The sequence below is a fragment of the Triticum aestivum genome, chromosome 3D, assembly GCF_018294505.1.
Source record: "Triticum aestivum cultivar Chinese Spring chromosome 3D, IWGSC CS RefSeq v2.1, whole genome shotgun sequence".
NCBI classification, from domain to species: Eukaryota; Viridiplantae; Streptophyta; class Magnoliopsida; order Poales; family Poaceae; genus Triticum; species Triticum aestivum.
Window position 1 is genome coordinate 127,514,785 of NC_057802.1, and position 19,426 is coordinate 127,534,210.

Consider the following 19,426-nt stretch of genomic DNA (forward strand, 5'->3'; position numbering starts at 1 on the left):
GTTAGCGCTAGAGCCTTTTTAACTTCTTTTATATTTATTTTTTTCATTGTAAGCACGCGGTGCCGAACGCAACCCGGCACGCCGCACGCCGTGCGCGCGGAGGCGAAGGCGAGACGCAACGCATATCCATCCCATCCCTGCCGGATTCCAAGCCCAAGTTGAACGACACGCTGCACCTCCCCCACCCAGCCCCCCTCGAAAAAAAACTAACCGCGCCACCACCATCAGTCCATCTCCATCATATGCCAAGCTCCTCCTCCTCCTCCAACCCCTTCCACTGCTCCCTCACCTCCAACCCCCTTCCCACCTCCTCTCCATCTTCCTCGTCTCCGGCTCCGCACCTCCTCCCCGTATCCTCGGCCTTCACCGCCCCCTCCTCTTCCCCTTCCTCGTCGGCGCCCAATCTCAGGCGGCAGCCGCAGCGGCTGATGGCCGGCCCGGCCGCGGCTGGCGGCGGGAAGGGGGCAGCAGGAGGAGGGATTAAGGTTGGCGGGAGCGGGGGGCCCGCGTTCGTGGGGCAGGTGTTCACCATGCTCGACCCCTCCGGGAACGGCCTCATGGCCGTCACCAAACGCTTCGACCTCCCGCACTTCATCGCCGACAGGTACCCTTCCCTTCTCACCTGCTGCTTCCCATGTACTTAGCTCTGGCCCTCAAAGTTAGCCATGCGGCTGGGACTTCCGGTAGCAAAGACGAGATTTCGCTTTTGCTGAGTGGGGATTGAGGGGGAATGTGTCAGGCTTTAGCTTCCTTTTCGGTTGTGTGCTGGACATTACACGTTTAGGCTTAGTTTGGCCACACAGTTTTCAAAGAACCGTGGTAATTGAAAACCACAGTATTTTGATCTGTGGGCATGGAATACTGCAGTTTCTTAAAACCGTGTTTTTTCTCAGTTTTACCAAAACTGCCCATGTGTTTGGCGGATGTATTTTTTTACTATAGTTTTGACGACAGTTACGCTGGATTAAAGCTGAAACTAACTCACCTACACGGCACACGGCACGACTAATTAGCGTCTATCAATCCTCACCTAAATGCTATGATTTGTAGCAGACTGACTTATCATTTGCCTGTCTATCCTGCCTCCTGGACTTCTGGGAAGTATATGAACGTCACCTAAACCATCAACAGAGCGATCAGCCGGCCATAGGCTCGATTAATTTAACCAGAAGGCACACATTGATCAAGATCGTGTCACAACTTATGTTCATTAAATCAACCACATGCATCTAATCCTAGCTGACGTAGACAGCAACATCGACTGCGTCTCTTGGATGCTCTCTCTCTGTTCTGTTTAGAAAAAAGAGGTCCAGACCTCTTTTTCAGAAACAGTGAAAAAACCATAGTTTTTGGAATACTGCAGTTTACAAAACCTCTATTTTTTCTTCATCCAAACATCTCAAAGTTTTTAATACCAAAGTTCTTTCAGAAACCATGGTATTTCCAAAAAACCGCAAAAATACTTTGCAAACAAACACACCCTTAGTGTAGCTTTACTTCAGGTTTCAGCATATTTGTCACATAGGATGTCATGCTGCTCCCCACCAGTGGAGCTTTGTACAACAAGCCAGAGCCAGTGCCCCTCCGGTGCTCTGCTCTAGACTCAGAAACCTATATAATCTGTGTGAAAAAGGCGATACAATATGCCCTATCTGTTTCTGCAATCCTTCTTAATACAGCCTCCTCTGCAAATTGCTAATCGCATGAAACTCGTCATTAATATAGGGCACTGAAAAATCATGGTGTCTTTGAAACACATGGCAAGTCAACATTCTACTAGACCATCTAGTGTTCCCTGTCAGGCCACAAGATTGAACCATAGGTGCTACCCTACATCATAACCCGATACTGTTCCCTAATATTGTAACCATAAATGTCTATGTGAATCTTTTGATTCCCCTCTACGATGTTTTTTATCTTGCGTCGGTAATCATTGATCAAAGAGGTTTGCTTCAGTACTCCCCCTTAGAAAAGTACACATTTCGATGCAAATCGATGGTGGGGATTAAAACTAGTCACTTAAATTATAAGTGTAATATGGTCAATGTGGTGTGATGTGGAGCAGTAGGGCCCATGGAATCCACAGCTTCTTCTTCCTCCTCTAGCGTGAGGCCAGGCCATCCATATATCGCGAGTTAAATAGCGATGAACATGAGAAACCGACTTCACCGAGGATGATGTCCGAAGAAAGTGTGCTGCCATGCAAGTAAGGAGAGGAGGCTGTGTGCCAGTTGGGACAATCACTGGCCCTCGACCAAGTGGCCCATGCACACCCACTCTAGTGATCACGCATGCACGACCGGATTGACACAAGCTTGTCGTACTGTACTTCACCGCTGCTGGCAATGGCTCCTGACTGATAGCACACGTGATCTGTGATCACCCTCCGTTCTAATTGAACCAATCATGCAGCTTCATTTTATTGCTGACCAATAAATCAAACCCACTGTCATGCATGGACTGATTTGTATGTGTGGTAGCAATGTTCCAGTAGTTATATGGATTAATTTGGTCCATCTCCCATTCAAATAATTGTGCGCCCACTGCTTGGATCATTCCGGCATTATCGCTGGAGCAGTCACCAGATTGGAAGATGCCGGTGGCTCAGATTGAAGCCTTGGACGGTGGTTCTTCAATCGCCGGCCGCTGCCAGAGAGGAGAAAGCCCTTTCTCCGCGAGCGTTTGGTGTGGACTGGTCTGCTTCTCTTTCTCCCCCCTCCTTCGCAACTTGTGCGCGCGATTTCACCTTTGTTTCCTCCCCCCCCCCCCCCCCCCCCCCCCCTAGTTTCCCACGCGAGCTCCATGTTCCCGCTGCCTACTCTGACTATGGCATCTAATTTCGCCCAAGGTGGCACCTTGCGCGCCTAAGCGACGTTCCAGACGCCTGAAGCTCCAAATCGGACGCCTTTCGTGGCTGTCAAAGGCAAGCTCGACACCTTGAGGTTGGAGGGCGCCCTGACGCCTAAGCGTCGCCTTAGGGACGCCTTGAAAAACAATGGCCCAAACCATCTCAGACGATGTTGGACAAGCTTCTCTTCAATCGGTGCCACCCCAACACTATCACGTATATCATCATTCCGGACCCGCCCTTTCTTGTGTGGCCATATATCCATCTCACCATGCGCATCTCTGCTACACCTAGTTGTTGGACATGTCGCCTTTTATTTGGCCAACATTCAGCACCATACAACATCTCAGGTCGAATCGCCGTCCTATAGAACCTGCCTTTTAGCTTTTGTGGAACTCTTTTATCACAGAGAATGCTAGAAGCTTGGCATCACTTCATCCATACAACTTTGGTTCGATGGATCACATCTTCATTGATATCACCATCCTTCTGCAGCATTGACCCCAAATATTGACAGGTGGCCTGAGGTAGCACCCGCCCATCAAGGCTAACTTCCTCCTCGTGCCTAGTAGTACTGAAACTGCACTTCATATACTCGGTCTTAGTTCTACTAAGCCTAAAACCTTTCGATTCTAAAGGCTGTCTCCACAGCTCTAGCTTTTTATTAATCCCCATCCGACTATCGTCGACTAGCACCACATCATCCGGAAAGAGCATACACCAATCCTCGCCCTTGTATATCCCTTGTGACCTCATCCATCACCAAAGCAAAAAGATAAGGGCTCAAAGCTGACCCTTGGTGCAGTCATATTTTAATTGGAAAGTCATCGGTGTTGCCATCACTTGTTCGAACACTTTTCACAACATTATCATACATGTCCTTGATGAGGGTAATGCACTTTATTGGGACTTTGTATTTCTCCAAAGCCCACAACATTATCATACGTGTTCCCACATAGAAGTACTAAATTGCCATAGTAAAGAAAGTACTAAATTGCCCTTTTTAAATTGAGGAGAGAGGGTGTAGCAAAGCACACCTCTTGATCAAATCTATCAAAGCTGTCACCCGATCTCGTGTAGTCTTTCTCTAGGGATCATATCCACGGCTCTTTTGCTTTACAAGTTGGTTGATGTACATGACATATTCTGTTGTGCATTCATATAAAACAAAATGATTCGTGCAGTGTAGTAATTGTTCTAAGTACATAAAGCACCACTGTTGGCTGCACATAACTTCTTAATGCGTGCTTGAGGAAGTATATCCATTTTTGTGTAAGTGGTGTCTATTAATCATAATAGATTTTAAAGGAGTTCGTCTGTACTCAGGGGACTAAAGAAGTGTACTGTATTTGAAGCTTTTGTAATTTAAATACTTTGATGAGTTAGATTGCTCATTTGCTACTTCAAAGGGCATAATTTGCACTGTTGTCTGCAGCATATACTTATGTAATACTCCCTCCGTCCCATAATATAAGAGCGTTAGGATGGAGGGAGTTTTAACGCTCTTATATTATGGGACGGAGGGAGTAGTTGTGATAATATTTTGGTTGCTCATTTTCTATTCTTTTTGCTTGAAATAATATGTTTCAGGACTCCTACATGGTTTAAAAGGATATTGTCACCATTGAAGAAGAGTGACAATGATCCAGTGTTTAGGTTTTTTATGGATCTGAATGATTCAGGTATTCTCTTTATGAAATGTTTTGTTTTCTTTATCTGCTGATGCATTGCGAATTTAATAATTATTTAAGTGGTGCACCAAGTTCTTTTTGTTTTCTTTGTATATTATTAATTCTTTTTGGCTACATTACAGCCACAGAGCATTTTTCTGTACAAAACCTCAGGATATTTTGGCAACCTGCCATTTAGATGAGAGTGACAATGTCACAAGGAGTCACAGTCCTCCCCGTCTTGCCAGCTTCCTTAAGTCAGGCCCAAGAAAACTAGGAAAAGTACGCTGAGCTGATGAGCAGCCCTGTGTTTCTAGTATTTCCTGATGCATTTCTAGTTTTTCCTGAACCCAAACCTGAGCATCACCCCCCAGCCCTACTCACCCCCACATAGAGACACCGGAACTCGTACACCGGATGCTGAAGTGGACAATTGCTGGCTCACAAAATAGAAGGTGTAGGATTGCCTGTTGGGCAGGGTAAAAGCATTTCTCGGAGTCTTAATATCATGCATTTCTTTGAGTCTTATTATCAATATCATGTATTGAGTTCTATGCTCATTGCAAGTTTACATTTCTTATGTCTGCAAAATACAAATAACACTGTTGCTAAGCAAATATTTCCTTGCATTAATGATACATATTATGCCTGATTAGTGAATTCTGGGTTTTACACAATTTTGTTCTTCAAATATTCAGTTACTTGAGAGAAATATGTTAAGCTAACCCGCTTCAACCTCTTCAGTGTCGTATGTTAAGCGGCTAAATGTCCCAAGTGGTATGGTGGGGGCTTGTCGCCTTGATGTAGCTTATGAACATTTCAAGGTATATATGGCAACAAGAAAATTTTCTTGTGATATTTTTGCAATTAGATGTCACACTGATATTTTATTATGCATGAATTTGTTTTCTTTGTATGATTTTGTTTTGTTGCTGAGCACTTCAAATACAGTTTTTCTTCATAGTAGTATGCTAACACACAACACTTGAACGCTTCTCTATCTGGATAGCATAACCCAGTAGGGTTAAATTTTCATTTGCTAAATGATATTAAGATGTGTTTGATCAGTAATAAAATATCCAGTTATTACCTCGTGTCTTGGAAAAACACTTCAAAATTAGCTTCCATGGATCTTTGAAGTGATTCTTAGTTAGCTGCTTATGTGCATATAAATTTGAACTCCGAACTCCTAAGTTTTGACACCAGATTCTTTCCTTCTCAACATGGACGCATACACTACGGCGTATATTTTTTAAGAGTATTGACACCAGCTGGCTGTGGTTTGAAATATACCACATTGACACTATCCAGACTGCAGATCACCATTTGAAAAAGTGTTTTTGTATTTCCAGATGCTATTTGGCTATTTAATTCCAGTTTGCTCTTTGAGAATGTCTATTCATTTGTTGTGCAACATAACAATATTTGTACTCTACAGTTAAATGTTTCAATAGTTCATGTCAAACTTAACTTTTTTCTTTATTGAACATTAAGTTTATAGCCTGCTTTTATAGGACTGGCATTGAAAACCCCCATTATCTGCATGCGTCTTGGTTGCAGTGGCCGTGCGGCAAGCTGGTAGCAGTAATAGGCTTGTACGTGCATATTCGGAAAGGTGTAGGGTAGAGTAGAAAGAGCTTAAATGCCCATGTTGGATATGAATTCTCCTCTAAAAGTTAAAACTAAGCAGAGTCTAATTAAATTAGGATTTAGGAATCCTATCCTACATACCTAAGAGAGTCATTCCCACTAACTTATTCATCTCAACATGCAAGCATGCCACCTCACCATAAATATGAATGGGATAAGGCCCACCTCAGCATGCAATCATGCATGAGAAAAGATCCACCACAACATTCAACCATGTATGGCAAAATGTTTTCCATTTAATTATGCTACCTATATTCAATAAATATTTGTTACAACTATACAATCAAATATAATAAGTCATTCATTTTAAATTTGTATTCTCATGTTATCAACCCAAATTTTCATCCACCAATTCCCGCAGCAACGCGCGAGTTTCTGTTGTGATCCGAGTTGTGGAGCAAGTTAGCTGTTCTATATAAAGGACAAGCGCGCACTCGTCTTTAGGGTCAGTGAATTAACAAAGATCCAATAAGCCTCAGAGCCTCTCTTCTTTACTGGGTGCGAGGCCAGGCACCAGACAGTAGTGGGCAAGTGCCCTATCCCCGATCTTCGGACCATCATCCTATCCAAACTACTCGTTAGACCAAGATCCATAACAGTTGCGCTCTTCTATTTTTCTGCATCATATTCATAAATGTGATGCACTATGCTTGGTGTATTGTTATGGCCCAATATATATACACACAATACAAGGTGTGAAGGTTAAAGAGAACCTCCCTTCGATATATCTTCTTTTTTACTTTTAAGCATTACACATATGGCATGTTGCGTTCAATGTATTCAGGAAAATTGTTGTTTTGCAGGAAAAGCCTCACATGTTCCAGTTTGTTCCAAACGAGAAGCAGGTTTGTGCTTACATATTTTAGTTTTTGCAGATAACTTAACATGTGAACAGAAACTAATTTTCTTCTCCTTTTAGGTCAAAGCTGCTAATAAGCTCTTAAAGTCAATCCCACAAAGGGGAAAAAGGAAAAAACTTGCCGGTGTTCCTGTTTTTAGTGCTCAAAATTTGAATATTGCAGTGGCAACGAATGATGGAATTAGATGGTATGGATTAAATTCTTGATTCTTTATTGATCATTTCCCCACTATTATGCCAGGTTATACTCTGCCAGCATGCTACCACTGTGTTCAGTTTGTGTTATGTTTGACATGCATCTTTTCATGTGAGCAGACATTATTGACAACCCAACAATGTTGCCCTTTTAATTTATTTCTCTCCAGAAATGTCACTCTGGAGATCCACCTTTAAGATTTACATTTGTTTCCCTTTTCTAGCTAATTCGTTTTTTTGTCAAGTATGCTTCTGTTTAACAATTTCCCTTTTCTTCATGATATCCTTGGTTCCTGTCAAATGTCAATTAGATTAGGTTATCTGCATATGGTCCATTTACGTGTGCTTATAGACTGCCATGATTTTTCATGTGCTATTTATGTTGATTCTTGTGCATACTAGACACTTCTGCCTATGCCAGGAGAAAATAGAAAATTGTTATGTCTTAAATATTTCATGGAAGCATAACATGAATTTCGCTGCTCATGATTTCAGGTATTCACCATACTTTTTTGATAAAAACTTGCTGGACAATATTCTCGAAGGTTCAATGGATCAGCATTTTCATTCAATGATTCAAAACCGCCATATACAACGTAGAAGAGATATTGTTGATGATAGTTTAACATCAGAAATACTTGAAGAAAGTGCAGACGGCTTGCTTGAGCCCCCAGAGGTGCTATGATCATTCAATGCATAGAAAATGTTTAAATTCCTATTTGCAGACTGTTGGCCTCATACTTTGAGTAACTGTTATGCAGATGCAAGAATTGATGAATGAGATTGGTCCAGCTGGAATACCATTAAGTGTTGTAACAAAAGCTGCTGAGATCCAGTGTCTTGATGTTGTTGATAAATTACTTTTAGGAAATAAGTGGCTCAGAAGAGCTACTGGCATACAACCACATTTTCCTTATGTTGTTGACTCATTTGAAGAAAGGTACAGATGCAGCGCCACACTTATATTAGCCTATTTCTTCTATTTTTGTAGAACTGTTCCTTCTGTAGTGACTTATGGAGGGAGACTGACTACCCAAGTTGTTAAAATGTAGTATTGTATCATAACTTGATAGCTTGATGGCCATACATAGTATATAAATTTTTAAAATGCCAAGCCTCTAGGTTCATTTGGAGGCGGTTATTGTATTATAGATATTCAATTATCTGGACTCAAGGGAGGAAGCCGAACTTATCTTTAGGAGAGCTACAAATAGGAACTTTTGAAACTATTGAACAAGCAAAACCCATCTCCTTGTTGTATCAGTAATAGAATAATCTAGTACTCCCTCCATCCCAAAATAAGTCTCAACTTTGTATTAGCTTTAGTACAAAGTTGTACTAAGGTTAAGACACTTAGTTTGGGACGGAGGGAGTATTTGATTAGTGTCTCTTCATTATAGCCTTTGCATCGCCTTCATTTTGAACTACTAACATCTATATTTTGTTCAAACCTTCCAGGACTGCAGTTTCAGTTGACAGGATTGCTACCTCCAGTAATACTTCGACTGCCTCTAAGGATGCTGACTGCTGTCCAGTTGATCAGCAATCTCAAACTTTGGAGCCAAACATTGATAGCGGCAACCATAGAAAACAAAATAGCCGAGATCATGGCCAGTCTCATTTCCCATTTAGCAATCTACTTTCTAATATTTGGCCAGGGCATGATAGAATGTTCAAAAGGCAAGAAAATGACTCCAGATCCAGAAGGTTTGTTCTTCAATGGCACCCTCTTTCCCCTTTCTCGTTCATTGTCATTCACAAAAGCATGCGTTGTGTGGCGCACACATTTCTGGTGAAATAATGATCTCACATGAAGTCACTTAATACTGGACCACACATGGCTTAAACTATTAGAGCAAAAAATGTTTTATAACCATATTTATCCTACTATTGTTTGGTTACGATTTATTTGGAGTGTCTGTCAACCTGTTTTTGAGTCCTCTTGGTTTGATACACAGATATGATTCAAGCATGAACAATGATTTCCAAGAAAACCCTCTTCTCCCCCAAATCACCATGGTTGGCATCTCAATGAGCGAAGGGGGACAAATGAGCAAAGCCAACCTAAAGAAAACAATGGATGACTTGACAAAAGAATTGGAGCAAGCAGGCGAAAAAACGGTCTTTGGCGGTGAGAAAGATCCGCTGTTTGTTGCCAATGTTGGTGATTACTCCAGGATTACAAAGTTTAGCTCGACATGAGGTTCATTTTTGGTACAAGAGATTCATTCTCACAAAGCACAAGTATGAGCACTGTCGCGCGTTCCTCATGGAGAGTTTCTTATTCATCTACTCATCCAGTTGACTCGGCGCATTGTGCATACTTGATGTCTTAAAAAAATCAGCTGAACATGCCAATATTCTAACTAAAGAATGTCATACAGCGCTGCAAACGGCGAGAGGTCTCGCATGTATGTTTGTAAAAAAAATAGGTAATGCGCACATTCGATTCGATTGCCCATGGTTTGACAGTGCATGAGGATTTAGGAGGCACACGGGCATGCGGGGGTTCTGCAAGATGTTCCTGTTTCCTTTCTCAGAATTTGACTTTAGACAGTGCCCCGAAGAATGCTTGTCGGCGTACATGTATACTGAGCATTTGCTGCCAATGTATGTACAACAAACTACTGTAAGAAAGTTTGTTGGTCTGAGTTGATCATGAATTAGACGGTGTACTTGTATTTTATTTGAAAATGGTCAATGAATCGGATAACTGGAAGAACATATATAGATTGAAACAGCTCGTATCTATTTTTTTGGTTCTTATTACTTGACCAGACAATTGCCCACAGCCAATTTATTTTGTTGACAGAGTTCACTCTTTGTGTAGGGCCAGAGCTCACAACATCAGTCCCTTTCACCATCAAATTAAAGCTCAAGTCTCATTTTTAAGTAGCAGCTGCCAAATTGAAAAACATTGAGTTTTCTCTACGTACAACAGCAGCTGTTTATATATTTATTCAAAGGCAGACGATACGTGCAATCACCTGACATCAGCCAACATTGCCAAAGGCTTTCAGTTTGATAGATTTAACTGAAATCAACTGTTTTCGCTCGGTTTTCCATCATTTTCCGAGTTCTCAGCAGCGGCAGCCGCAGCGTCCGCAGCCTCACCCAAACCCATCTTCTGTAGCGCATTGGCAAAGCCATCAACATCTGTTGCGGTGATTTTATACGGGGTGTGACTCGGGCCAGGGAAAGACCGTGTCTCCACCTCTTGCTTGTAGTCTGAGAGCGCCTTGTTAATGACACTGCCGACGTTGCCGAATTGCTTGCAGAATTTCGGTGTCACCTGCAGGCAGAGCAAATTGTAGACTTGAGCTCGGCACAAATGGCATAACATGGTAAAATTTCTGGGCAACGCTGAAATGGACGGCCTCGTTTACCTTGGCATGGTGTGGATGCTGCATCATCCCTAACAAGTCATGGTACACCAAGACCTGCATGACAAATGTGTTGACACGAGAGTTTCTGAATAAACATAGACGCCAATTTTCTGGTTTTGGAATACATGGAAACACGTATCTTTTTCTTTTTGCATGGTGATAACAAAATATGTAAGACCAAGACGATGCGTAGCACTCAAGTGGCAGATTTGACTAGGCTTCTTTTGGCACAATTGTTTTAAGTTGTCAGGGAAAAGGTGCTTACTGTGCTAAAGTCAAGCATACACTGCTACTTTATCGCAAAGGAAAAAATGAAGCATAGATTGCGCATGCGGTGAGGAAATGCTTACATAAATAGAAAAAATACAACTAACAAAATTATGATTCCTTGAAAATCAAGATCAGATTCAATGTATGGATAGAGCAGGACGAATAATCGTACCTGCCCACTGCAGAATGGCCCAGCACCGATGCCGATGGTTGGGATTTTCAATGCTGATGTTGCAGCTGCTGCCACCGGAGCTGGCACACACTCCAACACAACCGAGAAGCAACCAGCCTCTTGCAACGCGAGTGCTGTCTCTACAACCTGTACACAGAAGCAGAATAACATGGAGCAAAATGTATGTCAAGACACAGGTCATGATACATGCTAACAGCCAAATTGCCAGCAAAAACAAACTAGGCACCTTTATAGCACTATCAACTGTCTTTCCCTGTGGTCGAAACCCACCAAGTACACTAATAGCCTGCGGCGTAAGCCCAACGTGCCCCATGACAGCAATTCCAGCCTCCACAATAGCCTTAGCTGCACTGATCCTAGATGGAGCTCCTCCTTCCAGTTTGATTGCATCCATTCCACCTTCTTTTAACACCCTCACCGCAGAGTCAACAGCCTGTAAGAAAAGGTATATTACATGAAAGCTCAAGCCCAAAATGCCTAGCTCTTATACACTGAAGTTGTAGATACCATTTGACACATCTAGATACCGTATTACCAATACACTATGATATGCCTCATATGTTCATGTCTATCGTATTCAGCATGCTCATGAGTTGGGTTATCATTTTATATATTTTGAGATGTAGTGATGTAGCTGCATTTGCAACTAAGAAATAAAACCGAGTCTGAACCTCCTTTTTAGCTTAAAAACTACAATTACAGATAGATCATTGTGACAACAATATCAACGATCAATTGAACTTTATTAGCACATCAAGGTTGCACCATCAGTTTTCTGAACTCAAGGGTAAAGGCTTTGTGAGTTGTGACAAACCAGAAGGGAATCAATCAAGGAAAATGGTAATCTCCTTAGAGCAGGGAACAGCTAACGCTATTCTACGGGACTTGGCAAAATTAGTGCCGTCACACGAGCAAGCATAGCAATTCCTTACTGACGATAGCAAATGGCAACTGGAGAGGTAAATAGGGGGAGTGCAAACCATGGCACACCTACCACACCAGCAGTGGCAAAGAAGCAATTGCTAACGGGCGGCATTACGGCAATTTAATTTCAATCTCCATCGGATCGAATCGGAGAGGACGAGAATGGGAGGGACGCCAGCGGGGAACTACTACCTGCGTGGAAGAGGACTCGTAGCAACCGAAGGAGAGGTCGCCGACGAGGAGCGGCCGCGACGCGCCTCGCGCCACGGCGCGGCAGTGCTCGAGCATGACGTCGAGGGAGATGGGGAGGGTGGTATCGTGGCCGTGGACGACCATGGCGGCGGAGTCGCCGACGAGGCAGACGTCGATCCCCGCGGAGTCGACGTGGACAGCGGAGGGGTAGTCGTAGGCGGTGACGACGGTGATGGGCTCCCCCCGGCGGTGCTTCCCGCGGAGGGTCGTCACCGTCACGCGCCGCGCCGCCGCCGCCTCCTGCGGCCGCGGGCCCCCATAGACGGTCGACTCCGGCACGTTGCTCAGCATCCGCCGCGCCAGGCGCCGGAAGGCGTGCCCCGTCGCCATCGTGCGAAGCGGCGGCGTTCGAGTGTGGTTGGTTGGTGCGACACGAGAGCGACGGGAGTCTTTGGATACTGAGAATGAGAATTTTGGGGGGCGGGGTTGGTAGGTTGTGAGTGCGTGTGCAAGGGTTTGCGTTCTACCACGTGAATAAGTCATTCGCGTAGTTTTAGAACGACAATTTAACTATCTAAATATACGTGACAAAAAATATATATTTAGAAACTATATTCATATAGTACTGTGTTTTGCCAGGGGAAATTACTACTGTAAAAATAAAAGGGCAGTGATACGCGCCGGAAGTTTGGCCCGGTCAGCCTGCAGCCGTGCGATCTAGCAGGCAGGAGCCGAGCCGTCCGATCCCCCCTCCTCCCACGTCATATCATCTTCTTCCTCCCTCTCCACGCTTCAGATTCATTCGGCGCGATGTGTCCCTGCCCCAGCCACCGCGTGCGTGTGCTCCGGCGAGAATAGGAAGCATCCACGCCCTTTCCCTCGCCGTCGCAGCACCCCCGTCCTCTCCCTCTCCGTCGCCGCTCGTCGCTGTCGCCGCTCGTGCGCCCACGGACTCGTCCCCGGTTGAAGCTTTTTTAACCTCTGGTTGAAGCATTTCCTATGCCGGTTGAATCATTTCCTACGCCGGTTGAAGCATTCTTCCACGGGTGAAGCTTTTTCATGGGGGTTGAAGCTTTTTCCACTATGCCTGTTGAAGCTTTTTCGGCCACCGGTTGTAACTTCTCCTAGGTGAGTTGAAGCTTTTCTCCATATCAGGTTGAAGCATCCGTGCCCGTCGTCTGCCACGCATGTAGCAAAAAAGTCGCCGGTGGTAGCAAAAACAGGATGTGGTTGTAGCAAAAAAGGATGTGGTTGTAACATTCCCCGTGGTCACCATGGTCACCATTGAGGGAGGAAAGCCGGTTCCAGCAAATCACCAAGCTGGTCGTAGCATTTCATCGATTTTGTGATGGGGGTGCTTCCAGCAACCGCGGTCTCTGGTTCCAGCAAAATACGACGCCGGTTCTAGCAAATCGTGATGATGGTTGCAATATTGTCATGGTGTCCCCACCGCGCTCCACCACTGCACCATTAATCGGGCTCATCGTCCGTCGTTCAGCTCCACTGACGCGCCGCTCGTCTCGCCACCATAACACGGCCATGCACGAAGCTCTCGGTGGTTGCGGCTTGGCCAGATGTTTGCATCTGTGCGGGGAGCATCTCGCCGGCGCGGATTCCGTCTCTTACTCCGGCCATGTGTGGTAGCAGCTCGCCGGCGTGCACTCTGGCTCATCCTCCGCCCACGTGTGGTAGCAGCTTGCCGGCGGCCAGCGCGCGCCGGGGGGGGGGGGGGGGGTAGCAGCGGGGGAAGAGGAAGTCAACGTAGAAAGAAGCAAAGGCATAAGATGGGCACGCGCTAGCTTCTGGCCACATAATGCAGCCGATTGAACGTCCTGTGCGTGTTCGGCGGAAAGTTCGGCCGACGCGCCGGGTGTAAACGTTTAGCAAAATAAAGGGGCCAATGAACTGATTTCAGTTGGAAGTGGGTTATTTCTAACCTTTTTTTGCAGGATTTTTTTGGGCGCTGCTACGCGCGGCCGGTGGAGATCCTCCACCTCGTGAGACATCAGATCTGGCAGACCGAGCGACCAAGTGTCATCCTCTACCATTGCAATAAAGGTCGGTAATTTTCTGCAACATGGATCATGTCGCAGAATTGTTATAAAATATAGATCAAGTTACAGATTTCTTTTACAATAGTGGTCTTGTTATATATTTTTTGCAACGGATGTCTTTTTCTTGCAATAGAGGGCTTGTTACCTTTTTTTGCAACAGAGCCCTTGTTGCAATCTACTCCCTCCATCGAATAATATAAAAGCGTTTTTGTCCACCACGTCTACTAGTGTAAAAATTGCTCTTATATTGTAAGAGAAAGGGATTAATTATTTTTGTAACAGAGGTCTTCTTGCTGCTTCTTTTTGCAATAGAAGTCTCATTGCAGAAAGGAGAGATCGTGGGAGCCAGGTCTACCACGTCACGTGGGACGCGTGGTGTGCAACCAAGGCGGCAGATGCGAGCGTGATAATCCGCCGACTATTGTATATGTCGCGATCAATACATCCCAAAGAGAGGAGAGAACAACGTGTTGTTCTTTTTCGAAAATACATAATATATTGTAGAATGTTTTTATTATGCAAAAAATAAAAGTAAACATGCAAATAAAAATAAAAATACATATTAATGCAAGGATAAAAGGGTGACTGGGTCTACTCCTCAAACTTAGACTTTTGGCCTAGCTGGGTCTACTCCTCGTCGTTACCACCGTGATGTGGCTGCTGAAGGAAATATGTCCTAGAGGCAATAATAAAGTTGTTATTTATATTTCTTTATATCATGATAAATGTTTATTATTCATGCTAGAATTGTATTAACTGGAAACTTGATACATGTGTGGATACATAGACAAAACACAGTGTCCCTAGTAAGCCTCTACTAGACTAGCTCGTTAATTAAAGATGGTCAAATTTCCTAGCCATAGACATGTGTCGTCATTTGATGAACGGGATCACATTATTGGGAGAATGATGTGATGGACAAGACCCATCCGTTAGCTTAGCATAATGATCGTTAAGTTTTATTGCTATTGCTTTCTTCATGACTTATACATATTCCTTTGACTATGAGATTATGCAACTCCCAAATACCGGAGGAATACCTTGTGTGCTATCAAACGTCACAACGTAACTGGGTGGTTATTGTTGAGGAACGTAGTATTTCAAAAAAAAAATCCTACGATCACGCAAGATCTATCTAGGAGAAGCATAGCAACGAGCGGGGAAAGTGTGTCCACGTACCCTCGTAGACCGAAGCGAAAGCGTTTAGTAACACGGTTGATGTAGTCGAACGTCTTCACGATCCAACCGATCCAAGTACCGAACGTACGGCACCTCCGTGTTCAGCACACGTTCAGCACGATGACGTCCCTCGAGCTCTTGATCCAGTTGAGGATGAGGGAGAGTTCCGTCAGCACGACGGCGTGGCGACGGTGATGATGAAGTTACCGGCGCAGGGCTTTGCCTAAGCACTACGACGATATGACCGAGGTGTTAACTATGGAGGGGGGCGCCGCACACGGCTAGGAACAATTGATGTGTGTTCTAGGGGTGCCCTCCCCACGTATATAAAGGAGGGAGAGGGAGGGAGGCAGCCTAGGGCGCGCCCAAGTAGGAGGAATCTGACTTGGGCCCCTAGTCCAATTCGGCCCCCCTACCATAGTTGGACAAGGGGGATAGGAAGGAGGGGGAGGGGAAGGAAGTAGGAGTCCTACTTCATACTTTCCGTTTCCTCCTCTCCTTTTCCTTTCTCCCCATGTGGCTGGCCCTATAGGGGGCGCACCAGCCCCTTGTGGGCTGGTGTGTTCCCTTACTTGGCCCATTAAGCCCATATCTTTGCCGGGGGTGCCCGGAACCCCTTCCGGTGACCCGGTATCACCCGGAACACTTCCGGTGTCCAAATACCATCGTCCTATATATGAATCTTTACCTCTCGACCATTTTAAGACTCCTCGTCATGTCCGTGATCTCATCCGGGACTCCGAACAAACTTCGGTCATCAAATCACATAACTCATAATAAACATCGTCATCGAACGTTAAGCGTGCGGACCCTACGGGTTCGAGAACTATGTAGACATGACCGAGACACATCTCCGGTCAATAACCAATAGCGGAACCTGGATGCTCATATTGGCTCCTACATATTCTAAGAAGATCTTTATCAGTCAAACCGCATAACAACATACGTCATTCCCTTTGTCATCGGTATGTTACTTACCCGACATTCGATCGTCGGTATCATCATACCTAGTTCAATCTCGTTACCGGCAAGTCTCTTTACTCGTTCCGTAATACATCATCCCGCAACTAACTCATTAGTCACATTGCTTGCAAGGCTTATAGTGATGTGCATTACCGAGAGGGCCCAGAGATACCTCTTCGATACACGGAGTGACAAATCCTAATCTCGATCTATGCCAACTCAATAAACACCATCGGAGACACCTGTAGAGCATCTTTATAATCACCCAGTTACGTTGTGACGTTTGATAGCACACAAAGTGTTCCTCCGGTATTCGGGAGTTGCATAATCTCATAGTCAGAGGAACATGTATAAGTCATGAAGAAAGCAATAGCAATAAAAGTAAAAAATCATTAATGCTAAGCTAACGGATGGGTCTTGTCCATCACATCATTCTCTAATGATGTGATCCCGTTCATCAAATGACAACACATGTCTATGGTTAGGAAACTTAACCATCTTTGATTAACGAGCTAGTCAAGTAGAGGCATACTAGGGACACTCCGTTTTGTCTATGTATTCACACATGTACTAAGTTTCCAGTTAATACAATTCTAGCATGAATAATAAACATTTATCATGATATAAGGAAATATAAATAACAACTTTATTATTGCCTCTAGGGCATATTTCCTTTAGTCTCCCACTTGCACTAGAGTCAATAATCTAGTTCACATCGCCATGTGATTTAACACCAATAGTTCACATCTTTACCCATAGTTCACATCGCCATGTGACCAATACTCAAAAGGGTTCTACTAGAGTCAATAATCTTGTTCACATCGCTATGTGATTAACACCCAAGAGTAATAAGGTGTGATCATGTTTTGCTTGTGAGAGAAGTTTTAGTCTACGGGTCTGCCACATTCAGATCCGTATGTATTTTGCAAATTTCTATGTCTACAATGCTCTGCACGGAGCTAATCTAGCTAATTGCTCCTATTTTCAATATGTATCCAGATCGAGACTCAGAGTCATCCAGATTGGTGTCAAAGCTTGCATCGACGTAACTCTTTACGACGAACTCTTTTATCACCTCCATAACTGAGAAATATTTCCTCAGTCTTCTAAGGATAACTTTGACCGCTGTCCAGTGATCCACTCCTGGATCAATATTGTACCCCCTTGCCAAACTCATGGCAAGGTACACAGTAGGTATGGTACACAGCATAGCATACTTTATAGAACCTATGACTGAGGCATAGGGAATGACTTTTCATTCTCTTTCTATTTTCTGCCGTGGTCGGGTTTTGAGTCTTTACTCAACTTCACACCTTGCATGTAACACCCCGCATGTAACTTGCCATATTTGTAACTCCGACTCTTGCCATTTTCGGCTATGTGTTATGATATTCCCTCCGTGGTCGGGTTTTGTCTTTCGTTTTGCTTTTGTTCATGTCATGCATATCATATCATGTCATCATGTGCATTGCATTTGCATACGTGTTCGTCTCATGCATCCGAGCATTTTCCCCGTTGTCCGTTTTCCAATCCGGCGCTCCCATCTCCTCCGGCGCACCCCTCTTGTTTTCTTTCGTGAGCGGGTGTCAAACATTCTCGGAATGGACCGAGACTTGTCAAGTGGCCTTAGTATACCACCGGTAGACCACCGGTCAAGTTTCGTTCCATTTGAAGGTCGTTTGGTACTCCAACGGTTAACCGGGCATCCGCAAAGTCCATTTGAGTGTCCAGCAAAACCCCCCTCAAAAACCAGCCCAAAACCCACCAAACTCTTTTCCATGCTCTAGGTCGTTCGATCATGATCGTGTGGGCGAAAACCGCACCTCATTTGAAGCCTCCTAGCTCCCTCTACCTATTTATATGCATCCCTCCCGTAAACAAATCGGAGACGAACCCTAGACCCGCTCCCTCTCCGCCGCCGGACACGTCCGGGCGAAGCCGGACGCGTCCACCGCCGCCCACTGTCCAGTCCGGAGACGCCACGTGTCGCCGCCGCCATCTCCACCGCGCCGGCCCGCGAGCCCGCCGGGGGCCCGCCGGCCCGTTCACCGCCCCCCGCGCCCCGCCGGCTCGGCCGCCGCCGCCTCGCCCGCGCGCTGCCGCCGGTTCCCGTCGCCGCCGCCGCCCGCCGGTGCTGCCGCCTCCTTCCTCCCTCCGGCCTCCTCTCCTTCCCCCCCTCCCCGTCGCCGGCCGCCATCGCTGGCCACGGGAGCTCGAGCTCTCGAGCAGGCCTCGATCCAGATCTGTGGTGAGCGTTGACTTCTCGAACCCCTAAAAATTCCGAAGTCCTCAAGATTTTACAGCATTTGCCCATGTTCATAGTTGCATAACTCCTTGCATGTAGCTCTGATTCACGCGTGTAATATGTCAAATTGTTCGTCTCGTGATACTCTACATTTTGTTCAATTGCACCATGTTAATTAGAGGCCATCTTGATGCCCAAATCTCTGTTGGAAGAGGGCTAGTTGCTGTTATCTGCTGGTTCTTATCAGAACTTGGAGATTTGTCATTTTTGTATCTTTAAATCTGTGCATCTTATGAGCATGAGCTCTACATGTGTTTTGTTGTATGCCATGCCATCTTTCCAAGGGTGTATGCCATGTATTTTTGTGAGCTTTGTGGTGACTAGCACAAGCATGCAAAGTAGGCTCCATAATGTTTCTGATTTCAGGGACTTAGTGATTTCTCTAAGTCCTTGTCTGCTGTTATTTTGTTGCCATGTAAACTTGATGCTACAGAGAGATCCATGCATATTTTGGAGATGTTCAGTAAGGATGTTTTGTTGCTATAGTTGTAATTGATCCATTCCTGCCACTGTTTGCAATTATGGAGTGCCATAGTATGACTCAATCTTGCTCTATTTTTGCTATAAAATATTTCTGGCAGATTTTTCACATGATATTCATTTTTGCCAAGCTTATTGTAGTTGATCCATACATGCTATGCTTGTATTATTGCCAGGGTTAGCTTCATAAACATGCCATCTTTCTGTATATATGCTTGGTTTGTCATGCATTGCTCTGTAGTGAGTGCATCAAGCTCA

The 19,426-nt window shown here is 44.8% G+C and overlaps 2 protein-coding genes across 2 annotated transcripts; one reads left to right on the forward strand and one right to left on the reverse strand.

Moving 5' to 3' along the window:
- Positions 1 to 177: 177 nt before the first annotated feature.
- Positions 178 to 9,960, forward strand: LOC123077839 (uncharacterized). The gene is made up of 9 exons (XM_044500174.1): positions 178 to 604; positions 4,439 to 4,530; positions 5,263 to 5,342; positions 6,972 to 7,013; positions 7,088 to 7,215; positions 7,718 to 7,898; positions 7,984 to 8,162; positions 8,681 to 8,929; positions 9,181 to 9,960. Exons 1-9 carry the CDS (start codon positions 243 to 245, stop codon positions 9,422 to 9,424), a joined length of 1,557 nt encoding a protein of 518 aa, XP_044356109.1. The 5' UTR covers positions 178 to 242; the 3' UTR covers positions 9,425 to 9,960.
- Positions 9,961 to 10,061: 101 nt separating this feature from the next.
- LOC123077840 (3-methyl-2-oxobutanoate hydroxymethyltransferase 1, mitochondrial) lies at positions 10,062 to 12,668 on the reverse strand. Its single transcript, XM_044500175.1, has 5 exons — positions 12,188 to 12,668; positions 11,298 to 11,504; positions 11,051 to 11,197; positions 10,609 to 10,662; positions 10,062 to 10,514 (listed from the first exon to the last, which is right to left on the reverse strand). The coding sequence occupies exons 1-5, from the start codon at positions 12,575 to 12,577 to the stop codon at positions 10,263 to 10,265; spliced, it is 1,050 nt and encodes a 349-aa protein (XP_044356110.1). The 5' UTR covers positions 12,578 to 12,668; the 3' UTR covers positions 10,062 to 10,262.
- Between the last annotated feature and the right edge of the window lie 6,758 nt (positions 12,669 to 19,426).

Excerpts from the sequence above, each read along its gene's own strand:
- LOC123077839 (XM_044500174.1), top strand. The coding sequence starts at position 243 with ATGCCAAGCTCCTCCTCCTCCTCCAACCCCTTCCACTGCTCCCTCACC. Across the intron at positions 7,014-7,087 it reads TTGTTCCAAACGAGAAGCAG|GTCAAAGCTGCTAATAAGCT; the intron begins GTTTGTGCTTAC and ends TTCTCCTTTTAG. Across the intron at positions 7,899-7,983 it reads GCTTGCTTGAGCCCCCAGAG|ATGCAAGAATTGATGAATGA; the intron begins GTGCTATGATCA and ends ACTGTTATGCAG.
- LOC123077840 (XM_044500175.1), bottom strand. The coding sequence starts at position 12,577 with ATGGCGACGGGGCACGCCTTCCGGCGCCTGGCGCGGCGGATGCTGAGC. Across the intron at positions 11,505-12,187 it reads ACGAGTCCTCTTCCACGCAG|GCTGTTGACTCTGCGGTGAG; the intron begins GTAGTAGTTCCC and ends CTTTTCTTACAG. Across the intron at positions 10,663-11,050 it reads GGCCATTCTGCAGTGGGCAG|GTCTTGGTGTACCATGACTT; the intron begins GTACGATTATTC and ends TTTGTCATGCAG.